We start from the raw sequence: 21382 nt of genomic DNA, 5'->3' as shown, positions 1-21382 counted from the left end.
TAGAGCGAGAAAAAAACCCTTTTCTTTCTCCCTTGTACACTAAACGTGTTAATTTACTATTCAAAATTTCGCCTTGGACTTTACGTTATAATATCACGTTATAAATCAAGTTGATTGGAACTGAAGTGTTTTTTTTCCAGTGTATTACCACAATAGCGGGTGCAGAATGAATGAATTCTGGCGATAGGTTATACTGGTGTGCTAAAAAGCATCTACCAAAGCTGTTAAGTCCTTCTGTTAAATGCTTAATATTTTATCTACCGTTGTAAAGCTGTAAACACAATGCATAATCTTCGTTTTATTTTGTGCGTTTCTTTGGGGGGTGTGTGGTTTTTCTTCTTCTTCTTTTTTTTTCTGAAAGATTTTAATAGGAATTGAAAAAAAATGACTGAAATTAGTTAAACTATACAATGTGGACAAAATACTATGTGTTCTGAAACACTGAATCGAATTGACTGATACTGAATCGAATCGAATTCTTGTCAATAACTTTTGTTATGACTCCCCCACTTAGTCTACTTCAGCTAATCATATTCTAGACAACTTAACTTAAGTGAAAACATGTTGCAAACTATTTTACAAAATCCCTTGATGCATACTGTCCACAGTTGTACGTATATATATACGTTTCGTGACTAAACCTTTATATATATATAACCCAGAAGCCTCTCACCAATGCGGTCGCTGTGAGTTCAAGTCCAGCTCCTGCTGGCTTCTTCTCCGGCCGTAAGTGGGATGGTTTATCACCAACCTGCGGATGGTCGTGGGTTTCCCCTGGGCTCTGCCCGGTTTCCTCCCACCATAATGCTGGCCGCTGTCGTATAAGTGAAATATTCTTGAGTACGGCGTAAAACACCAATCAAATAAATAAGCAAATAAATTTATGTATATATATATATATATATATATATATATATATATATATATATACATATATATATATATATATATATATATATATATATATATATATATATATATATATATAGGCTCTGACGCCTATTACCATGAATTCATTGCATATTGTTCACATCATTCACAATCAATGCTGCCGGTGTATGTGGATAGGCTTTATTTGTTTTGCAACATTACCAGTTGTTATAGTGTTCATGAAGCATGCCTATATATACCTGGTAAATGGTATTAGTTGTCAAAGTAATTGGTTTGATACTGTTTTATGGAGGTGTATAAAACCACACTCCGTGTATGACGGAGAATGATCACATTTTAATATTTAACATGATCACCCAATTTATTGCTTCAGAGCGACGTTAACAGCTACAGGTCATTGTTTTTTGAAAAGCGGCATGTTAAATGCACAAACTACTTTAGTCGGCTCTCATCAATGTGATCGGTGATAGTTCAAGTCCATCTCATATTGGCAATTTCTCCGGTCGTACGTGGGAATGTCTGCAGTAATCTGCGGATGGCTGTGGCTTTCCCCCGCTTTCCCCCCACCATAGTGCAGATTGACGGATGTCGTTCGGAAATTGGTTTAAGTAAACAGACTACATTAAAATCACTTGGCAGTTACACCTTTTGGGTATAAAACAGATTCTCGTGTTATGAATCTGAATACAATCGCTAACAGTACGTCATACGTCTGTGCTGTCCGAGAAAATGTGAACCCCAAATAACGTTGGTAAAATATTTTTAATACAGGCTGACAATTAGGAGAATGACGTACTGATAGATATAGATCGATAGTGACGCGCAGTGGTAGAATTAAGGACCTTCCTTTGTACGTGTCCTTCAGCTGGATCTAAAACCCCCAGAGCAGCGCATTTAGTAAATAAAATCTGATCGCTAATCAATACAGACATCTTATTATTCAATTATCTGTGGAAATGTGTTTTCTGCCACTTTTGCCACTTCAACGAAGTAAGCCTACGGGTCGTGCGTGCTCTCTGTTTGCTAAGTGGTGTTTTACCCCGAGAGATTTCGTCACTAATAATGGATACTTCCTTAGGGTGGGGATTTGATCTGACCCCCATGAGTTAAGTGCTATGTTGACCGGGCGTGCTGTTAGGGGATTTAGTGACGGGCAGCAAATGGCGGCCAGCAGGGTCGTAATACGACCCCACTGGAATGAATAGAGACGAACTCTTAGGCCGTTACAGAGGAGGGGGCGTTGATGAGAGTTGACCGACGATCTCTAAACACCATTTAAACATCAATTTCCTCCCGGCAGTATGCGATAAGGCCTCCTTAGTTAATGTCTGATTGGTAGGATTATACATTTGACGCCTCCATGACGTGACCACAACAAAAACGGCCTCAGTGCAAGCGCCAGCGAAGTGACGCTATCTTACGTTACCGCCGCTCGTTTGGAAGCCTATGAGCAAATCCTCGCTGTTTGCTCATCCCTTATCCACTTCCGTTAGGTCTCTCGCTTTAAACACATCGCAACATTCTCGTAGAAGAATTTAATTAAACTTTTCATCATGTTATACTGTTTTTTTTAACACTTCGATAGACAGATGCTTTTTTCAACCAATCCCGAACTCCCTTACGTCTTTGTCACAACCTCCTCGTAGCAGGAGGAATCCATTGGAATCGTTGCCTTTGAAAACATTGCTGTTGAAGGTGAACGCGACAGGAGCTGAGTTCAGATGAGTAACATCGCAATATCGCATAAATGATAGCGATACGTTATTAAGGGTTACTTTGTTGCCACTTGACTACAGTCTGTCTCTCGCGCATGACGAGTCTTACTGATGCGACTAGGGTGAAATCAATTGTGAAAGGTAAGTATAAACCTAAGTATAAATACATGTAGCTTTTGAATGAAAATTTATATTATGTAAATTCCTGATCCCGAATTATTATCACGCCATTTACATATATTTCAAAGCCACACAATGTATCTGCGTTTTGAGAGTTTCAAAATATCACCGACCAGATCTTAATAATCAAAAGACAAGAGAAAAGAATCACAAAAACCACTGACAAATTTATCTAAAGATATCTTGCAAAATGTTCTCGAATAGAATTAAGTGCATTTAAATATTCGAATTTTGAGACGGACCCTGTTGATTGTGTTTGGCTTTTTGATGAACTCATTGTGAAGCGCGTTAGGCAATGCGTACTAAGAGGCCTATTTATGAAGGCTATTCTGTATGTGAATCCCAGGTGGTTAGAAACAACCAGAACGTCTACTTAGCACTGAAATACTTGATTTCTCTTCTAGTGGGTCTAATTAATAATGTATTTTAGATACAGTTTGAGTGGTTCTTCAAAAGGATTTGGCTAAACTAGCGAGAGCTGGATTGGAGTTTGTGATCTCGTCGGTTTGGATAGTCCAACCGTTAAGGCAAATGAATTAGCAATGACCCTGTGCCTAAGAGGTTAAATTTTCAACGTTCTGTCTTCTTCAGGTCAGATGATAGGTGTAGTTTTGACCCAATATCGTTACTTTCAATTCAAATATATCTGCGCTTCGTAAAAGAGTACACGATTTTGTTGTTTTCCCTTTACTTTTTAAATCATTGTTAGCAGGCTTTTTTTTACAGTAAGTCCTATCTAATTTTCACGATAAACGAAGATAATTTCTCTGCCGTCCCTAAGGTAAAAATATGACATGCAATGTAACTATGGCGACTGACCGCGATTAAACATGGTAAAAGTGAAAAGATCTGGAGTAAGGTGCTAAATACCAATCAAACAAAAGATTTTACAGATAATAAAGTTCATACTAAGTGTTGTGATTTGAAACTATGGACTATAAATATACTGTTATATCAGTCAGATCAAAGACTAATCGGAACTAGGCAAAAGTACTTTTACGCCTTCAAGAAAAGTTTGGGTTATTCGTTATTATGTACCGAAAGTCCTTGTATGTACGTCTTTTTAATTTCAAATGACCGTTTCATAGGTCTACGTAAGTATTTTATTTTACTGTTGCATAACTTTTGACATAACAAACATGTAGGCTTATTTGCTTGTTACAGTTTCTATTCCTTGCTGACCCCATAGTCTTGAGATCAATTGTGATAGGGCACAATGAGTACCGGGTCACCTGCAGTAAACTACGACCATCGAATAACGAACAGACCTGTTGTCTTCTCACCGCCAATAAGGTCATCATTTCCTCCGCTATGGAAAGTAGTCCCAAGCAAACGTAGCTGCGGAAGTGTGCCCCATCAGGGGTTAGGATCCAGTCAGAGATCCTTTCCATTCGCTCGTATGAATAATGGCGCAAGCGGATCTCAGAGAGAGCGGTATACAGATCAGGTAGATAGTTTTCCCCCTAATCATTCATTGGACTCAGCAATAACCTTCACGCAAGCGGACGTGAATCTCGTCCTCTACGGCAGAGATTATCCTCTGTCAAGAGAGGGGTATGACAAATTACCGCATCTCGCAGAATTAGGTAGTGGTAAGTAATTTTCTTTACTTTATCTAGTTACCTATCTTTTTTACCTTTATCACTCATTTGTGTATGTTATATAAGTAAAACTGATATTGATGGACAACATAAATATTAAATTAAAGGATTAAGCCTAGCGCACATCAGGGACAACATTTGTTGCCAAAATACGATTTTCAGATTCCGGTTCCAAATGATCCAGAATATCATTTCCCGCACACGGGCAACATTTGTTGTCCATTTTGGAAGATTCCAACGAGGAAAGTCGGTTACATGACATACGCTCAAGGTCATGTGACCCTAACAAGCTGTGTCACTTCGGAAGTAGCCTCCATGTTTTATGTACTCACATGATATTTCCCTAGACGCTGAATGGTTGATGCAGAAGACAATAATCCCACAAGTTCCATATTGCTCGCACGCGAGCGAAATCTTGTGCCCGGCTCATTTGTTTCTGGATTTTTGTTGCCCAAAATTAAACAAGCCGAACCTTTGGATCAAATGTTCCAGACTCAAGTATATTCTGAGGATTTTTCTCTTGTCCGGATCAAGAAATCTCATTTTCGATAACAAATGTTGTCCGTGTGCGCGGGGCTTTTAGACAGTGTTCGAGCTAAAAAGAAATGGTACTCAAAGTAGACATACGCCCCCTTTCCCAGACTGGGGACTCAATGGCTGAGTGGTAAGCATGCTTACACAGAACTCCAGGAGCCTCCCACCAATGCGATCTGCTGTGAGTTCAAGTTCTCCGTTTGTACTTTGGAAGTTTTGTTAGCGGGTGCACGTGGGTTGTGGGTTCCCCCGGGCCCTGGCTGTTTCCTCCTACCGTAATGCTGGTCGCTGACTGTCGTATAAGTGAAATATTCTCCAGTACAGCATAAAACCCCAAATAAATAAATAAGTATAACACCGTTTCAGAACACCGGTTGGCAACACTCTTTTGGAAAGTGTGTTCAGAAGGTACCTACATCCTTTCTCAACCCAATTTCCAAACATTGTATTCAACACGCTTTCTGAACACAGCTGTCCAATACCTTCTCTGAACACAGGGTATTAACTTACCATTCTGGAAGATGAAAATATGTCACATCGCAGTTGATTACTAGGCATGCTAGTCCATCTATAACGCGCCGAAACCCATATTGTCCCGTTCACTTATTTCTTGGGAGCAGGCTTTATGGATGTGTGGATATCCACCAGTTTTAGCATAAAACAGCTGGGGCCGATTTCACAATCCATTTCTGACTTAAGTAAAAAAATTTTAATGGGATATTAGAGCTGATTTTGGGGCTGCATAAATTAAAATTTTGACCACCTTATAAATGTGATCAGAGGACAAATGTGTATAAATTTCATTTCCCGGTACCGCACACTATGGGTTGTGAACAGGTTTTAAATTTTGACTTTAGTTAGAAAAAGCTTTGTGGAATCGGCCCCTGGACTTTACCTGACTGCACAAACCGATGACGTAAACAACACCTAAATGAGAGCCTTCAGCATTAAGTGCTAGTAAACAGTTAACATTGTCTCAAGAAAGTGGACAATCTGTATGCATACATGCACACCCTCAGCTGCACCCCTTCTAATTGTCGCTTGTTTGATTATTAAGCAAGGGAGGAACCAGAGATCCCTTCTGTACACATTCATGTCAAGGCCCAGCGGTCCGCTAAATCTTCGCCTAAGCCCCAATGCCCCCCTTGTCTTATGTTGGTCCATCCATTCACAACACCACACAATGCAATCCAGGCTATAACGGGTGGTGGTATGGCATGGTAACTCGAGAGTGAGGGTATATGTATATCTGGAGCTGAAGCTGACAAATGTGCTACGTGTTAAGGGAAATCAATGAGCGCGGATAACCTTCAGTGAAGACGTACATCAGTAGGTTAAATACACATGGCGTAGTGTTACGACAACTTAGTAGGACCAGCCCCTGGGGGTTAGACAAGGGGTTTCGTCATAAAATGTTTCGGGTATACTGAAGACGGTTGATCGCATAATTCCACTGTGCACAACACAAAGACGACACATATGCAAAGCTCTCTTCCCCAGGTAGCTGAGAAAGCTAATAACGTAAAGCGTCCGTGAGGGCTTCCGTAGTCTGGTAGTTTTCGCCCGCCTGGAGGGGCCTAAAGAAAAGGGGACAGTCTGGAGGAGCCAGAAAATCTTTCTTTACATAACTATCTAACACAGCAGTCCGTTAAATCTTCGCCTACGTCTCGATCTATGTGTGGAAACACACATTCGCATACCAGCCGTCAACCAACATAAGGACGTTCCAGGTCAAAAATAATCTCAAGGCCAGTTCCCCAAAACGATGTCCCTTCACCTTATTCATGTACATGTTCATGTCATTTCTTCTATTTGTTTTCTATGTTGTTTTACGTATATACGTTGCTTTTATGTTGAGGAGATCCCCTCGTGACTACAGAGCTGTGGGAAATCCTCAGTAAACAAATAAAGAATTACAATTACAATTATTCTGGCCTATCCACTCCAACACACTTTGCAATCCAGGCTAGCCTGGAATGTTAGATAGTTTGTTCCGAAAGGACAAACCAACGTTCATTTAGTGCTGGTAAACAATTAACATTTTGTAATGTTACACAATAGGTAAGCATGAAGGGGCACTATTATGCATACACCCCCACCCTAGGTTGTACTCTGTTCTTATGGCCTGTCTGTAATGTAAACGGAGAAGAATGCTTGGTAATTCGCTTCTATATAGTGCACATCGATATGTCGACATAAAGCCCCGAATCCCACATACAAGCAACGGATTTCCCTACTCCGGTCTGCCCGACAGCATGCTCCTTGACCACTGAGGTCGCACTGTTGTTTTGGCTGCGGCCTTAACTCAAGGGGAAGTTTGTCAGACACCTCTCGGAGGCTGGTAGTTCACATTTACGCCGGGGGCTCCAGTTTGTTCCGCGCCAATAAACCTGGCCACCGTCACGTAATAGTGTAAAATTCTTCAGCACGGCGTAGAACACGTGCAGCTTAATATTAAGAAAATAAATTATGGCAGGCGTGTAGATGAGACCTGAACAGTCCGAGATTGGTCTGACGTTAGGTTTGGCAAAGTTTTGTTCGGGCAAGGATAGCCCCAAACGAACGTCAGAGCGCGCTCCATTTAAAAACCTGCAAGAAACAGCAAGAAAATACCGATGCGCAAACACAAGCTGTGATGCAAGCGCATTTCAATAAAGCACACCACAATCAGGGATAAGTAATAAGTACGCCGTGCACAGCAACAGCTAAAAATGCATGTTGCCATGAAGTTCAAATCCAGTTACAGATAGCTACCTTCGTTTCATATTGTATTTGTTAGATCTGACACTTCCTCCTTTTTCCGAGAATATGGATGTTTTAAATCTCTACGTATTAATCCAAGCGCGGCACTGTTTCTACCTATTTCCATGTACAGATCTTGTGTGATTGCTGAATTACAGTGTTAATTATTCACGAAAGCTTATATATCTATCCCCTGTGTCATTGTTGATGGTTCATGCAGTCAATGATTCAGCTTGTTTCACAGACAATGTGTAATGTATAATGCTAATTTTTAAGGGCATTCAGATACCATCTCATCAGTGTTCAGAAGTCAAGAGGTGTCCAAAACACTTAGGTGCCCAGCTCAGCAAATACCGACAGGTATGCTTAATAAACTTATCTGCATAACGTTGTCAGTTTTATGCCCAGGGTAAACCTTTGACCTTTAGGCAGGTTACTAGTGGACATTCCTACATATGAAGCACAGACTTACACGTCATATTCTCCAATCTTGCCACTGGCCTTGTCCAAGCCGTTTAATGTGAATAAAGACACGCAGAAACTTTTTTGAGATGAAAAAATGGATATATCAACTCAGCTCTCAGCTAAATTTACGAATGAATCTTAATTTAGTTGAGAAGAGTGAGTGAGTGCTTGGGGTTTACTTACGCACTTAACAATTTTTCAGTCATATGACGACAAAGGAATCCTTAGAGTACATGTAATGCCTCCTTGTTGCAGGACGGATTTCCACCACTCTTTAATCTAGTGCTGCTTCACGGAGACGCAATACCGAAGGCAAGTAAGACCCCGCCCGAGCCATTATACTGATACGGGTCGACCAGTCATTGCACTATCCCCTTCATGCTGAACGCCAAGCGAGGAAGTTACAACTTCATCTTTTTATTAAAGTCTTAGGTGTGACTCGACCTAGGATTGTTCCTGGATCTACTGCCTCCCAAATCGAAGGCTAGAAGCGATTGGCGCTGTAGCTCTCTTGTGTCATCTTACATAAAGTTGAATGGCGACCACTTCCTTTTATCGTGATTGTCACGTGTCAGAAAACTTCCCTAGTAACGTGCCAAAGGCAGGTAGTTCCCCCCTCTCATTACGCTTGTATATGTTACTAATAACCATAGTAACCCATACTAATCAAGCACAAACCATTGTAAAACTTTACATATACATGTGACTATGGCTGTGTTTGTGCCTCTGAACATTCCAATTTCACCATTACTATTCAGGTACTGGTGTTCAAGTAAAATTCTCCCCCGGAAAGATGCCTGCGCATTCCACTCACGGCGTGTTTTCAACGATTCGGCTGGAGTGTGGAGTTCGATTCGGCCCATATACAGGGAAGAAAGTGTACCTCAGTGAAGTCAAATCCAAGGACGATAATTCCCGAATGTGGGAGGTAAAAAAATTATGGATATTCGAGGAAATACAAGTCGTCACTATTTTTAACTCTGACGCATGCACCTATATTTCAAATGAATTTGTTTGTTAGCTTTCCATATATTGAGATTGAGACAATGAAGTCATTTGAATGGTAATTTTCTGATATATGACGTCATCTTTTAAATAAATGCCATGAACGTCCTTGGTACATCCGGGTATCATAATGATGGAGGACAACTTGTCTTCAACGAATGATAGACTACACAAACAGTCATACGAGCCGTCATAGGCCGTTTATTATCGTCAAGTTTTCACGATAAGTGCCAGCGAGGAAAGCCAAATATTCCCGCCTTGTGGATTATGTGCTAAATGAACAAAAGAAGGCGGTTGCACATGTGCAGTTATGCACTTAACGCTGAGAATGAAATAAAACTTTAAAAACAGAGAAACAGAGAAACAGAAGATGAATTTTGACATTTTCAGGATGAATAGAAGAATTTAAACTGGAAAACTAGTTGTCAGAGAAGAATCAAAAGAGAATAACGAAGAACAGATAAATCTGAAAAAGATGTGATCATAACCTAAAACTGGAAGAAAGTGTTGAGCTTATTTCTTGTGTACGGATGGCTTGAAATATTCTAACTTTTAGAGAAGATTCAAATATTGTCCTATATACACGATTTTTTTTGGACAGAGGAAAGCCGATTGAATTCCCTTGGTGAGAAAAGGATTCGAACACAGAACCTCAATAGTTAAAGCTTTCATTTTCTGATCAATTGGTTAAGGTATCTTCAGTGTATTAGCATATATTATCGATATGCATTTGTACATATGATTCGAGGAACTCGTCTCCATCTCTCGTCACAGGTGTTCATCAATGGGCAGCTCAGTCATTTCATCGACGGCCGAGGGGCGTGCGCAAACTGGATGACGTACGTCAGGTGCGCGCGCACGAGACAGGAACAGAATCTCGTGGTGACGCAACACGACGGTCAGATTTTTTACGAAGTGTGTGACGTCATTGAACCCAGCAAGGAACTTTTGGTGTGGTACGGAACAGACTATGACCTTTATCTCGGGATCCCAACAGGATTGAAGTTGACCAATGAAAAAGGCGATATGAAACTGATGCATCAAGAGAGCAGAAAAGAAAAGTCAAGCGGTGTGTAATTATTATTTCCTTCTTAATTTATTTTTTCCTTGTTTGATTTTTGTTTTCAACCGGACTTAAGGAATTCCCATACAATAAGGTAAAGATAAATAAGATGCCCATATAATAAGTAAATAAATAAATAAACAGCGACATCAAGGCTTATAAAAAGTTTATCAGAATTCCTAGTGGCCTTAATAAAACAACCGTTATTCACCAGGTACCTGACAGATCTCTTAAATTTCCGTCACACAATTATATTGCAGAAAACCATCTTCAATGTTCATCTCAGTTCCCTTCATCTTCAACGTCATTCTTTCAATACACCCATTGACATTTTCGTGAAATGATCCGAGAACACAGGAGTTATCGGCCCTTGATTACAAGTAAAAATTGTGTTTGTCTATCCTTATGTAATAGAGGCGTCTTCGTATAAGACGTTGTCTAGGTTGTAGTGCTGTAAGGCGACGTCATTTACGAGAAACATTACGAAAAAATAATTCACGAAGAAAGAGGGCCCAGAAAGATGTCATTTTCTTTCACATGTTTGCCAAGTGAACAGCTAAATTTCATTTCACTTTTTTTTAAATGAATGCATTGCCATTTTAATTTTGTTTCCTTATCGGCCTACTTGAATTATTTCCAGATGAATTTATAACTTGCTGTTCTGCAAGGGTATATGCTTTAGAAACAGGAGTTATGAAATTTTACTCTATCAAAGGGACATAACTCGTGATGGTGCGCATGGTCGACAACGTGTCTGTATAATGCCACCTCTTCTAACAGTTTTTTTTATCACCTGTAACCAATAAGAGTTCCCCTAATGAATTATTGTTCAATGACAAACTGACGCCATTATATGTAAGCCATCGCCCATCAGAATTGATATCACTGTAGCAGATGGTGGAAAATGTTCATCTTTCTTTTTATTCTTGTTCCCAACCAAGCTATCATTGTGGGACGATTTTCATCTTGGTAGTGTTCAGGGATACCAATGGGGAAAACTTGGGAAGATTTTCAATTTTCTGTTATTGTTTCAGACCAGAGAAAACAGTGTGACAGATGTCCTAAGGTGTTCATCTATATGTTGTTGTGTTAAGATCAGGCATATCATTGTGGCAGATATTTGAAGGTGTTTGTCTGTCTATTCTTGTTTCAGACCAGGGATATCACTTTGGCAGACCCGAAGGTGGTAATCTTTTTATTTTTGTTTCATATTAGGGAGTGCTGCGCAATGACCCAGGAGCCTTTCACCAATGCGATCGCTGTGAGTTTAAGTCCAGCTCCTGCTGGCTTTCTCTCTGGCCTTGTGTTCGAAAGTCTGGCAGCAACCTGCGGATGATCGTAGGTTCCTCCGGGCTCTGTCCGGTTTCCTCCCACCATAATTCTGGCCGCAGTCTTATAAGTGAAATATTCCTGAGTAGCGCGTTAAAGACTAATCAAATTAACAAATTAATAAATCATATTAGGGATATCAGTGTGACATATGTCCGAAGGCGTCCATCTTTCTGTTGATGTTTCAGACCAGGGATATCAATGTGACAGATGTGGAAGAATGTTTGCTTACAACTACTATCGTGACAAACACCTTAAGTACACTCGATGTGTGGACAGTGGCAACCGCAAGTTCCCTTGTGACCTTTGTCCAAGGTAATTATCGCTTGACAATCGGCTAAATAATAGAAATTTGTCGTATTTTACATAGGTGAAATAGCGCTTGCTTACAATTTAAAGCCATGAGTCCATGGGTTCGAATCTCATTGTTAAGTCCGACATATCGTAAACCACTTGTATACCATAGGGCCTAGCAGTAGATACCCCCAAGACCCATTTCCATAACAACCTTAAACACCATTTCCAAAAGGATTATGAAAAACAAAGGTGGTTTTATGTAACGAAGGAGTAGTCACTTTTCAGTGATAGGAAGATGCCGTCGATATTCTACAGGTAACATCCAAATGAATTTTAAAACTTGTACACCGTGAATAATTTCTAAATAGGTTGTGTACAAAAATAGGTATGTCGGTAGCGCTTTGATTGCAACTGTTCATGAAAGCACCATGTTCATGTAATAACCATGGGTGCTTATACATCACCTAGGTTGCCTGAACTGGTCGTATATTGAACACTTTAGTTTCCGTATTTGAGAGATAAATAATATACATACATATCTAGATTCCTCATTTCAGACATGTTGTTATTGAACAGACATACCTTTATAGAAAGAGTTGAAGTTGTCTCGCTGCAGATAATAATGTTGCATTTGGTGGTTTATTTGGTTTAAAGTAGTGTTATAACTTGTACCAAAAAAGAAAGTTGAGCGATATTTGTCCCGCAGAAATTTTCCGAAAAGCCACGGGATTCTTCGAGACTTGGTAACAGATTTTTGAAGGGTCTGCCATTTACCATTGTACTCGGTTTTACAGGGCTGTGGTGATCAGATACATGCTGTCCTACATAAATGAACTGATACGGGGAAAGATATCATCAATTTTCTTTATCCCTTATGTTGAAATCCCTTGGTAGATAAGGGTCAAAGTAAATGATATTGAGAAGGTGGGTATGTCCACCATGCAAATTAAGTGTAAGCCAACAGACATTCACGAAATCAGTTACTTCCACTCGCAGAATCCCGTGGCTCTGGCGAGGTTGTCACGGATATCAAATTCCCATAGTTATGTTATGTATTTTGTGGACTAAAACATTCGTACTGCAGATCTTTTGAAAAACGTGACCGGCTTCGTATCCACGTGTTACACGTTCACGAAAAACATCGACCACACAGTTGCCACGTGTGCCAGAAGACTTTCTCCCAGTCGTCCAGCTTAAACAAGCATATGCGGGTAAGGACATTTAATGAAAGTAAAATCATATCGTTGATTATATTTACACTGAGAAATAAGATGAGGAAACGGGAGTAACGAGTAAGTCCACTTATTCAACTGTGTGAAATGAGTAACTTTTTGATTTTAACGCCATAATCATTGATTCACATAAGTTATGTGACAAGAGATGAGTGCAAAGATGCGTCATTATATAATGGTTGTATCATGCAGTTGCAGTTATTTAGTTGTGACTCATTTTTCCCCAGTGTGTACCATAAAGAATATTTAATTTATACGTCGAAGGCCAAATGTTCTGGAGGCCTCCGTGGCAGAGGTGGTTAACGAACCAGCGCGGCTCAATGGACCATGCAGAAGCCTCTCACTAAATGTTCTAGTTGGTTGACATGCACGGCTGGAGACAAGGTGACTGTTCATGATGTCGCTGCTTTCAAACTGAGGAAACGTAATTCCAAATAGCGAAAACACTGCTGTTATATTGTTATACTGTATTCCTGAAAAATAGCAAAATTCCGCTGGTGTAGTAAGCTTCCTCGAAGCCTGGTCCCTTTGGATTGTTTTCATGTAAGTATTGGGAAATATGATGACTACATAGCAGCTTGAGTAATTGTAGACCAGTGACGACCAGTAAATTACGATTAATGTCACATCATTTACATGAACAGTTAGAATAAAACAATGGTAACTTGACATGAGGTCGTAATTTACCGCATATGTGTGATCATTTGTCAACTGTCACAATATCGTCACTGCTCTGGTTTTACTCTCTATGCTGTTCGTGTTTTATATTACATTGTTGTCTGTTGACAGGTTCACAATGGAGAGAGGCCGTATAAGTGTGTGTTCTGTGGTAAATCCTTCACGGCTTCCAGCATCCTGAGGACTCACATTCGTCAACATTCCGGGGAAAAACCATTCAAGGTACATGTATAATCGGGTTTCTGGTCGCTCAGCGTCAAGGCACCCGCTATGCGCACATAAATCCATTTTAAAAGACAAATGTAAATACTAGATGAATATCATACACACATCAGGTGAAAGGCCATAAAAACTACAATCCAGGAAGGTAGCTCGATATAAATTGCATTTGAAACAATGGGTTCTACGATGCCATATTGCCACTAGTAACTTCACATCAGCTTTTTACCACCTAAGGCGCATAAGCTGCTGTCCTTCTGCATTCAGAATGCATACACATAGAATTATAAATGTGTTCAGCAACTGGACCAGAAACGAAATATTTCAAGGAAAAAACTACAGATGTAGCGTCGTTGACAGCTACATGTACTTGATCCCAGTAGACCGCTGTGGAATCTGATATTTAAAAACATGCTACTTCTAATCCGAATATATAGACTTTCCTGGACATTGTTTCCATATCTGTCTCTCATCTGGAATATGCTTCATTTTAGTTGGATTTTTTGACATGAGACAAAACTTTTCCATTCATATCGCCACTTTAAATATGTGGGTGGCATACATGAACTATTGCATTTACCCACCACGAGAAAAATCACGACGGCAGATTCATTCTCCAGCACTCCTTATTCATACACGTCCTAAGCAAAAGACATATGATGGTTTCAGGGGAAAAGTACGTATTGTTTTGTAATAATTTTAATAAATTTCCCATACTAATAGCTATAATTTATTACCGTTTTCTTCCTTGTTACAGTGTAAATTTTGTGGCAAAGCGTTTGCTTCGCACGCCGCCCATGACAGTCACGTGAGGAGAACGCATGCGCAATTCGGAAGGGTTCCAGACGTGTTCCAGCTAAATGGTAGCTGTAATTTGCAAAGTTTTACTCTGTAGAAAATTTAAGGTGGATCTGACTGTTTGGAAATCAGATGTTTTAATGACTCAAGTGAATGAGCAGCCTAAGACGCCAATTACATTTGTGTTAAAATCTTATGAAATGTTCTGTTCAGTTATCCCTTTTAGTAAAATGTCAATGGCCATTCTTGATGTTTCTTGGAAATACTCTATGCCAACAAAATCAAGCCACTTTCCAGATTGGTCTAAATCAATCGCTCTGAGTGATTTTGTTTCGAACAGTGGCCGAGAAAGGCCACAGAAGCCTCTATGAGGGATATACTGTGGAAATATTTATTATCAGGAAAGTTGCCATTCGCACATTCAACCACTTCCACTAGTTTTCCACTATATTGTGTGCAATTAAGTTTGTACTCCATCAAATATCTCACGGTCACTTGCAGATAATTAATAAAAGACATTGAATTTTAGGAGCTCTGACTCATTCATATAGAATACCTTTTCTATTGAACAACACCTCAACTTTGCGGTTTGACCGGCGTAATGTGGTGTGTAGGCTAACTTATATTTGGCATTCTGGGTTTCGCCCTAAACTAGGCCACAGTTCAATGGTGAAAATTAATGCGTATGGCATTATAAATCAACTTTCGCAATAAGAGCATTTGCACGTGCATGTTATGCACGTCTCTCTTACTGCATACGGATGGTTAGATAATATAGGTTTCATAATAGACAAGCAGGCGACAAGAATACATCTTTTGACCTACATGTACAATCGTAGGTAAGATTCAACACTTAGTAGACCTGAAATGATTTTACCAATATTTACTCAATTATTTTGTCTCTTGGACAGACCAATTTCCACGTAATAAGGGAGTTGCAGACGTGATCAGAGATGAAGAGCAGACAACTAGGCGCATATATCAAGAAAGTATAACTTCTCCAGGGGAGCTAACCCGGGACTGCATCTCGCCTGGAATATCTGTAGATTCCATGGCGAAACAGAATAATAGATCAGAATCTGGTCAAGCTGAGGATGACTTTATAAACGTTGACGAGTGATGATTGCAGTGATGATTAACGAAGGAATTGTTAATATGTAAATAAATAAAACATGTATGTATAATCCACACAAATAAAGATCTCATAAAATGAATATGTATGTGTGTATGTGTGTATGTACGTATGTATGTGTGTATGTATGTATGTATGTATGTATGTGTACATGTATGTGTATGTATGTATGTATGTTTTTTTTCAGTCTTAAGATGAGGAGGAATTATGTGTGTATACAAAACTATGTGTTCTTGTGACAGGGCAAGTTCATGCCGTCAAACCGTATCTGTCACTGAAGTATCATGCTGAAGACACCAGACATCTCCAGACAATTCACGAGGTCAAGGTAACCCATCGACTGATACGTCAACGCATTGTCCCAATAGACCTACTCGAGCTCCTTGCCCCTGTACGTTTTGCTCCAGAACACGAATCTTTTGCCCGACTAACGGACATTGGTGCAACACTGGACCTTATCGTCCTAATACAGAATCCCAAATGATCTCTGAAATATAACACGTGAACTCGTTGCGTTGAAACTTAATCCATAGCTCCAATACACAACAGCATTGAGCAGAATTCAATTAAGCACCTCCATTTACCTACTACGTAAACAAGGATGTATCTAAAATCCTAATGTTAGTTTGCTTCCAGTGAGACTAGCCCCCAAATAAATTATAAACTACTTAACCCAAGAAATGAATCACTCATTTAAGGACTTTCTAATTAAACATCGACCAAATACCCATTATTATCACCTAGTCATGCCTTAATGTTTCGGCTCGTGTTCGAAATAACTGCGATATAATGTAAGTACAACACACATTCAGGTCATTTCAAGGTCAAATAAACTCTTTATTTACAAAGATTGAAAATAATTACATTCGAACAATTGCAAAATGGTGGTCAAATGAGGTGTCTATGATTTCTCATACATCGCCGCATTTTGTTGTGATTATTGGTCTGGTTTTTCAAAAGTTCTGTTCAGACGACCTGTAATATTTTACTAATAGTGCTTAGTACCATTTTGTGGCACAAATTTCCTTCATACTATTGCTTTATTCTTCTTTGAAAGCAAATAAAACACTAGCATGGAGTATATGTCAAATAAAAGATCATTAAATACTTCCCGGGAAAATGGTTTCATTTATTTTCTTAGAATATTTTTCGACCTAATAAAATGCATTTGAAAGTTTTGATTCTGCGTTGGCCTTTTCTGACCATATTGGGGGCCAGTGACGTCAGATGAGCTTTTTGCCACTTGACTCCCGTAGATTGTTAATTTCATTATTCAAGTTCCATCTGCATTTAGAACTATACTTGCATTCACCAAATGGACCTTGAATCGAACTATTTCATGCCAAAATATGGCTATGACGTCATCGACACATGTACCTCTGGACCTCAGCAGACGAACATAACATCATATCTTTTAAATGCAATTTACTCGGTTAGAAAAAAAATCGTATTTTTCCTGGATAGTGTTTAATGGTCTTTCATCTGATAAATACTTCATTTCAGTGTTTATCAAGCCATTACATTCGAATCAGGTTTCAATACAAACAAATGAAAGGGATTATGTTTCCGAGATGCAGCTTTATTTGTATCTCGGTCACGTACATTTTATTGGAGTTTTACAAATTAAAGTCTCCAGATGTTGAAGAAATAAAAGATTTGGTAATAAGAACATAAACAACAAGGCATATTTCGCGTTTACAACGGTTCAGGTCATGACTTTCCAGGAATTTTTTTCAGTTCGAAAAACATTATCTATTTATTGTTTTTTAAAAAAACTAACTTACCGATACACCATTAGTAGAGCCGCACACCTCACCTTTGCATCGCCAAAATTATATACATGTATACAGTAAAGATAACATTTGAAATGCTCCCCAATTGTTGATAAGTATATCCTTTTCTCTTTATGGCAGTAATATATGTATACAGTTTATCCCCCAAATATTAGTATTCATCAACTGTACACGCAATAGTTTGCCTCCTCTGGAAATGAATACATTATTTTCACAGACCTCAATCTCCAGTCGTCAGGATGCCATCAGTGTTAAAGTGAACATCTCATGTGCAGTCCGTAGACTATGTACATTGCATTGATGCCACATGGCCAAAGACCTCTGTGTCGTTCTGTTGAGCAAAATACAAACGCAACTATTGTCTTCGCTCAAGTTAAATTCACACCTCTACTGTGGTGCATGTCTACTTGTAGAAATAAGTGTTGGAACTTGGTGTAGCGTACGTACAGCTCGTTTTCAATGAATCTCTAATTGCAAGTTTAAACAAGATGTGGGACTTGCATTATTACCAAGGGACACAACTCAAGTTGAAGACGTTTTCGTGATTTGCCTCCATTTAAGATACAGTCTGTGTATTCCTATATCCACTTCGCCAATAAATAAGGTTTGTTACTGCATTCAAAGGACATGATGAGTCACCATATTTATTTATTTGTGTGTGACATTGCTGTTTAACTACACGTTCAAGAATATATTTAAACTGAACAATGACGAGCCCATTCATGGGTTGAGAGTTCAGCCATGGCAGGAATGCACCTCGACCGTCAGCTGGGTATCTGACGAGCTTCCAAACTTAATGAGACAGCCTTACCATTTAGAGCTGGATTTGAACCCCCAACTTTATTGGTGTGCAGTTTTAGCTGAATGACAAAGTGGTGACCCTCTGAGTTATTATATTGTTACGCAGGTAAAGTGCCGCTTTGCCGCTTTTTTATTTTATTTATGCATATCCTCCAGATAGTTCTAAAGGTTGATGGAAAGGGTAGGGAGCGGCTCAAAGGACTAGGAAGCCTTCATCGATACAGTGCACTATCAGCGAGCAGCACCTTTTGTTCACGTGTCCATCGTGTTACATCGAAATCATTTTGTAAACGTGAACAACTGGCTTTTTGGTTTAAATGTCTAAAGCCAGGTAACCGACCGCAACCATGTTGGAATATACATGTGTTTGTATATGGATGATCTTATAGACTTCTGTGGGTGTCAGTTGTAGTTTCAAATGCATGGAAGTGTTTGACCGCTATTTCAGCCTTACCAATTTTAGACAAACGTGACGATTGCTAGCGGATCGTAGGCGCTAAGCATTTTTTGATCCGTGTCTAAAAACAAATGACCTGTAGAGCTTGTTTAATCATCATTTCATAAATCATAGACAACTATGTCAAGAAGCACTTCTATAATTTTAGAATAGGTTTGTTAACAGAATAAAGCCTTATGAAGTCCATAAATTGGGCATTTTGAACAATACTGAAGGTGTAAGGTGGAATGACGCCACCGGCATTTTTTCTCTGTCCAAACGGCGTATATTATAATGGAGTAGCTTTCTAAACACATGGAAATCGGTGCAGATTTCATGAACAAACTGCACACAAGTCTGTTTGTGTGCGAATATAAAAGATGAAAACATAAAAACATGCCAGTTTGGCATCATTAGACCTAATACCATAAATGAGCTTCAAAGTACCTAGGTTACAATTCAAGTATTTAACTTCTAAGACTTAAATTTAAGAGGAAAACATGAAATAAACCATGTCATCAATATTAGGCACATCACTGAAAACAGTATATACCGTGGGCGGGGGGTGGGGTGGGGTGGGGGTGGAGGGGGTGGTATTTTTCATTTTTGAATTGTTAGATAAGTTTTTGGACTACTTTGATATTCTCGGGGGCAAATGACGTGACACGGATTTCTTTAACTGTATGTTTAGCTTTTGCAAGAGCTCTTGTTACATGACCTGTAATTTGACCATGCATTACAAGACTTAATGGCGTAATCAGCACCCAGTGCTTTTATTAATATGGTCCACTAAAGCCGTCGATAAAATATAGTTGGAAAACCGAAGAACCTACGAAGAAATTCATCTTGACGATCTCACTATTTCGACTTTAATTAAATCATCAGCAAGAGAATTGTACCAAGTGAGACAAAATGATTTAAAACGTGAGCTAAAATGTGCCTCACTTGGCAGAATTCTCCTGAGGATGACTTAATTAGGTCAAAATATTGAGATGGTGAAAATGGATTTCTTATTTATTATGCTAAACTGTTCAGTGGATCAAATGAAATTTAGTTATTTGAATGTATTTGATTTTGGTAGAAAGTCAGTATATTTTAGATAAAGTTGTCAGCAGCGTGTTTAGTGATGACAACGTCACTTTATGTTCATTTTATGTTACGTCATTTTTTGGTTAACTGCCTTTTAATACAATTAATGCACAGATATGTGGCAGTCAGTAACAGAGCCAAGCCTGAAGACATATACATTGTACCTGACACTTTTGAAAACACCTCTGTCAATAAAATGGCAAAACTTATACTGTCCATGTCATACGACATTGGACCAAGATTACGTCCAAGGTTGTCCAGTATTATATAACACGGTTTTGGACAATATGGGTCTTAATATTGTCTCATTTGGGGTGTTTTCCGGTATGTTTAGGCACCTATTTTGAGACTTCAAAGCATTATAAGTCTCGCCCGAGGGCTCAAGATATTCGATAACAAATGTTCCAAAGTGATACTCAATAAGAAAGTTATAGTGACGCTATCGTTTTTGTTTTTTACGTAGTATGACGTCACAACTAATAATCGTCCCTCTGGAACAAAGTATATATCTACGCGTACGTAATGGGTGCAATTGTCACTGGTAGCTGATGGAATTTCGGGCGAAGCTCACAAACTATATGGCAAAAATTCTACCTGTATCATGGACTCATAACAGGTAAACTTCAAGAAAGGGACTAATGTTGACAGTTGATTTGAATATCGCACAATATGGTGGCATAATACTTCACGATTCATCCATAGCATGTGACCATACTTTTCATAGTGTTTCTGAAATCTCGTTGATATCTAGACTGTATCTCAGGGTATATTCAGTGCTTATACTAACGTATGCAAACTAGTGAAAGAAAACCAAAATCTGAAGCAAGGGTTAGGTTAAGACCACTGAAAACTATATCTTAAACTAGCATTACTTATGGTTTGAAATTTGTCTAACTAAATGAATAGACCTATCCGAACTGTCAATCAAGAACACGCAATTGACCAATCATCAGTAACATTGTTGCAAATAAGTCAACCGAATGTTCAAATTGCTTTCACCGGGAATGGCATGGACAAAGTAACGTTGTCACGAGAAGGGGTGGTGGGACATCGAATGTGTTGGATCCATCCATTACAATTTAATGCTTAAATTCTAAGTTGGGTTTTATAACCTGCATGGGGCAAAACCCTGTCTGAGGTGGAATGCCAAGAGGCGGGAATTTAACGGTTAGATGGTTTTGCTCTGGCTTTGGTTTTGCTATCTAAGATAAGAGTCTTTTGTATTTTGTGAACCATACTGATCATGGTTAACAGTGACTTTTAACGCATTAGTAATATCAGAGAAGATAAAATGCAAGCCTTTGACTACATTAATGAAGTCAATGGGACAAGGTTCTGAAAAGTAAGGTAAACGCAGTTTTATACATAGTTTTCTTTGGCCT

The 21382-nt window shown here is 39.1% G+C and overlaps 1 protein-coding gene across 1 annotated transcript; it reads left to right on the top strand.

Moving 5' to 3' along the window:
* Positions 1-8921: 8921 nt before the first annotated feature.
* LOC135463416 (PR domain zinc finger protein 14-like) lies at positions 8922-15869 on the top strand. The gene is made up of 7 exons (XM_064740676.1): positions 8922-9056; positions 9908-10202; positions 11714-11840; positions 12907-13033; positions 13844-13954; positions 14709-14814; positions 15661-15869. The coding sequence occupies exons 1-7, from the start codon at positions 8922-8924 to the stop codon at positions 15867-15869; spliced, it is 1110 nt and encodes a 369-aa protein (XP_064596746.1).
* The last annotated feature ends 5513 nt before the right edge of the window (positions 15870-21382 follow it).

Source organism: Liolophura sinensis, chromosome 3 (assembly GCF_032854445.1).
Source record: "Liolophura sinensis isolate JHLJ2023 chromosome 3, CUHK_Ljap_v2, whole genome shotgun sequence".
NCBI lineage: Eukaryota > Metazoa > Mollusca > Polyplacophora > Chitonida > Chitonidae > Liolophura > Liolophura sinensis.
This window is presented reverse-complemented; position numbering and strand designations above follow the sequence as displayed.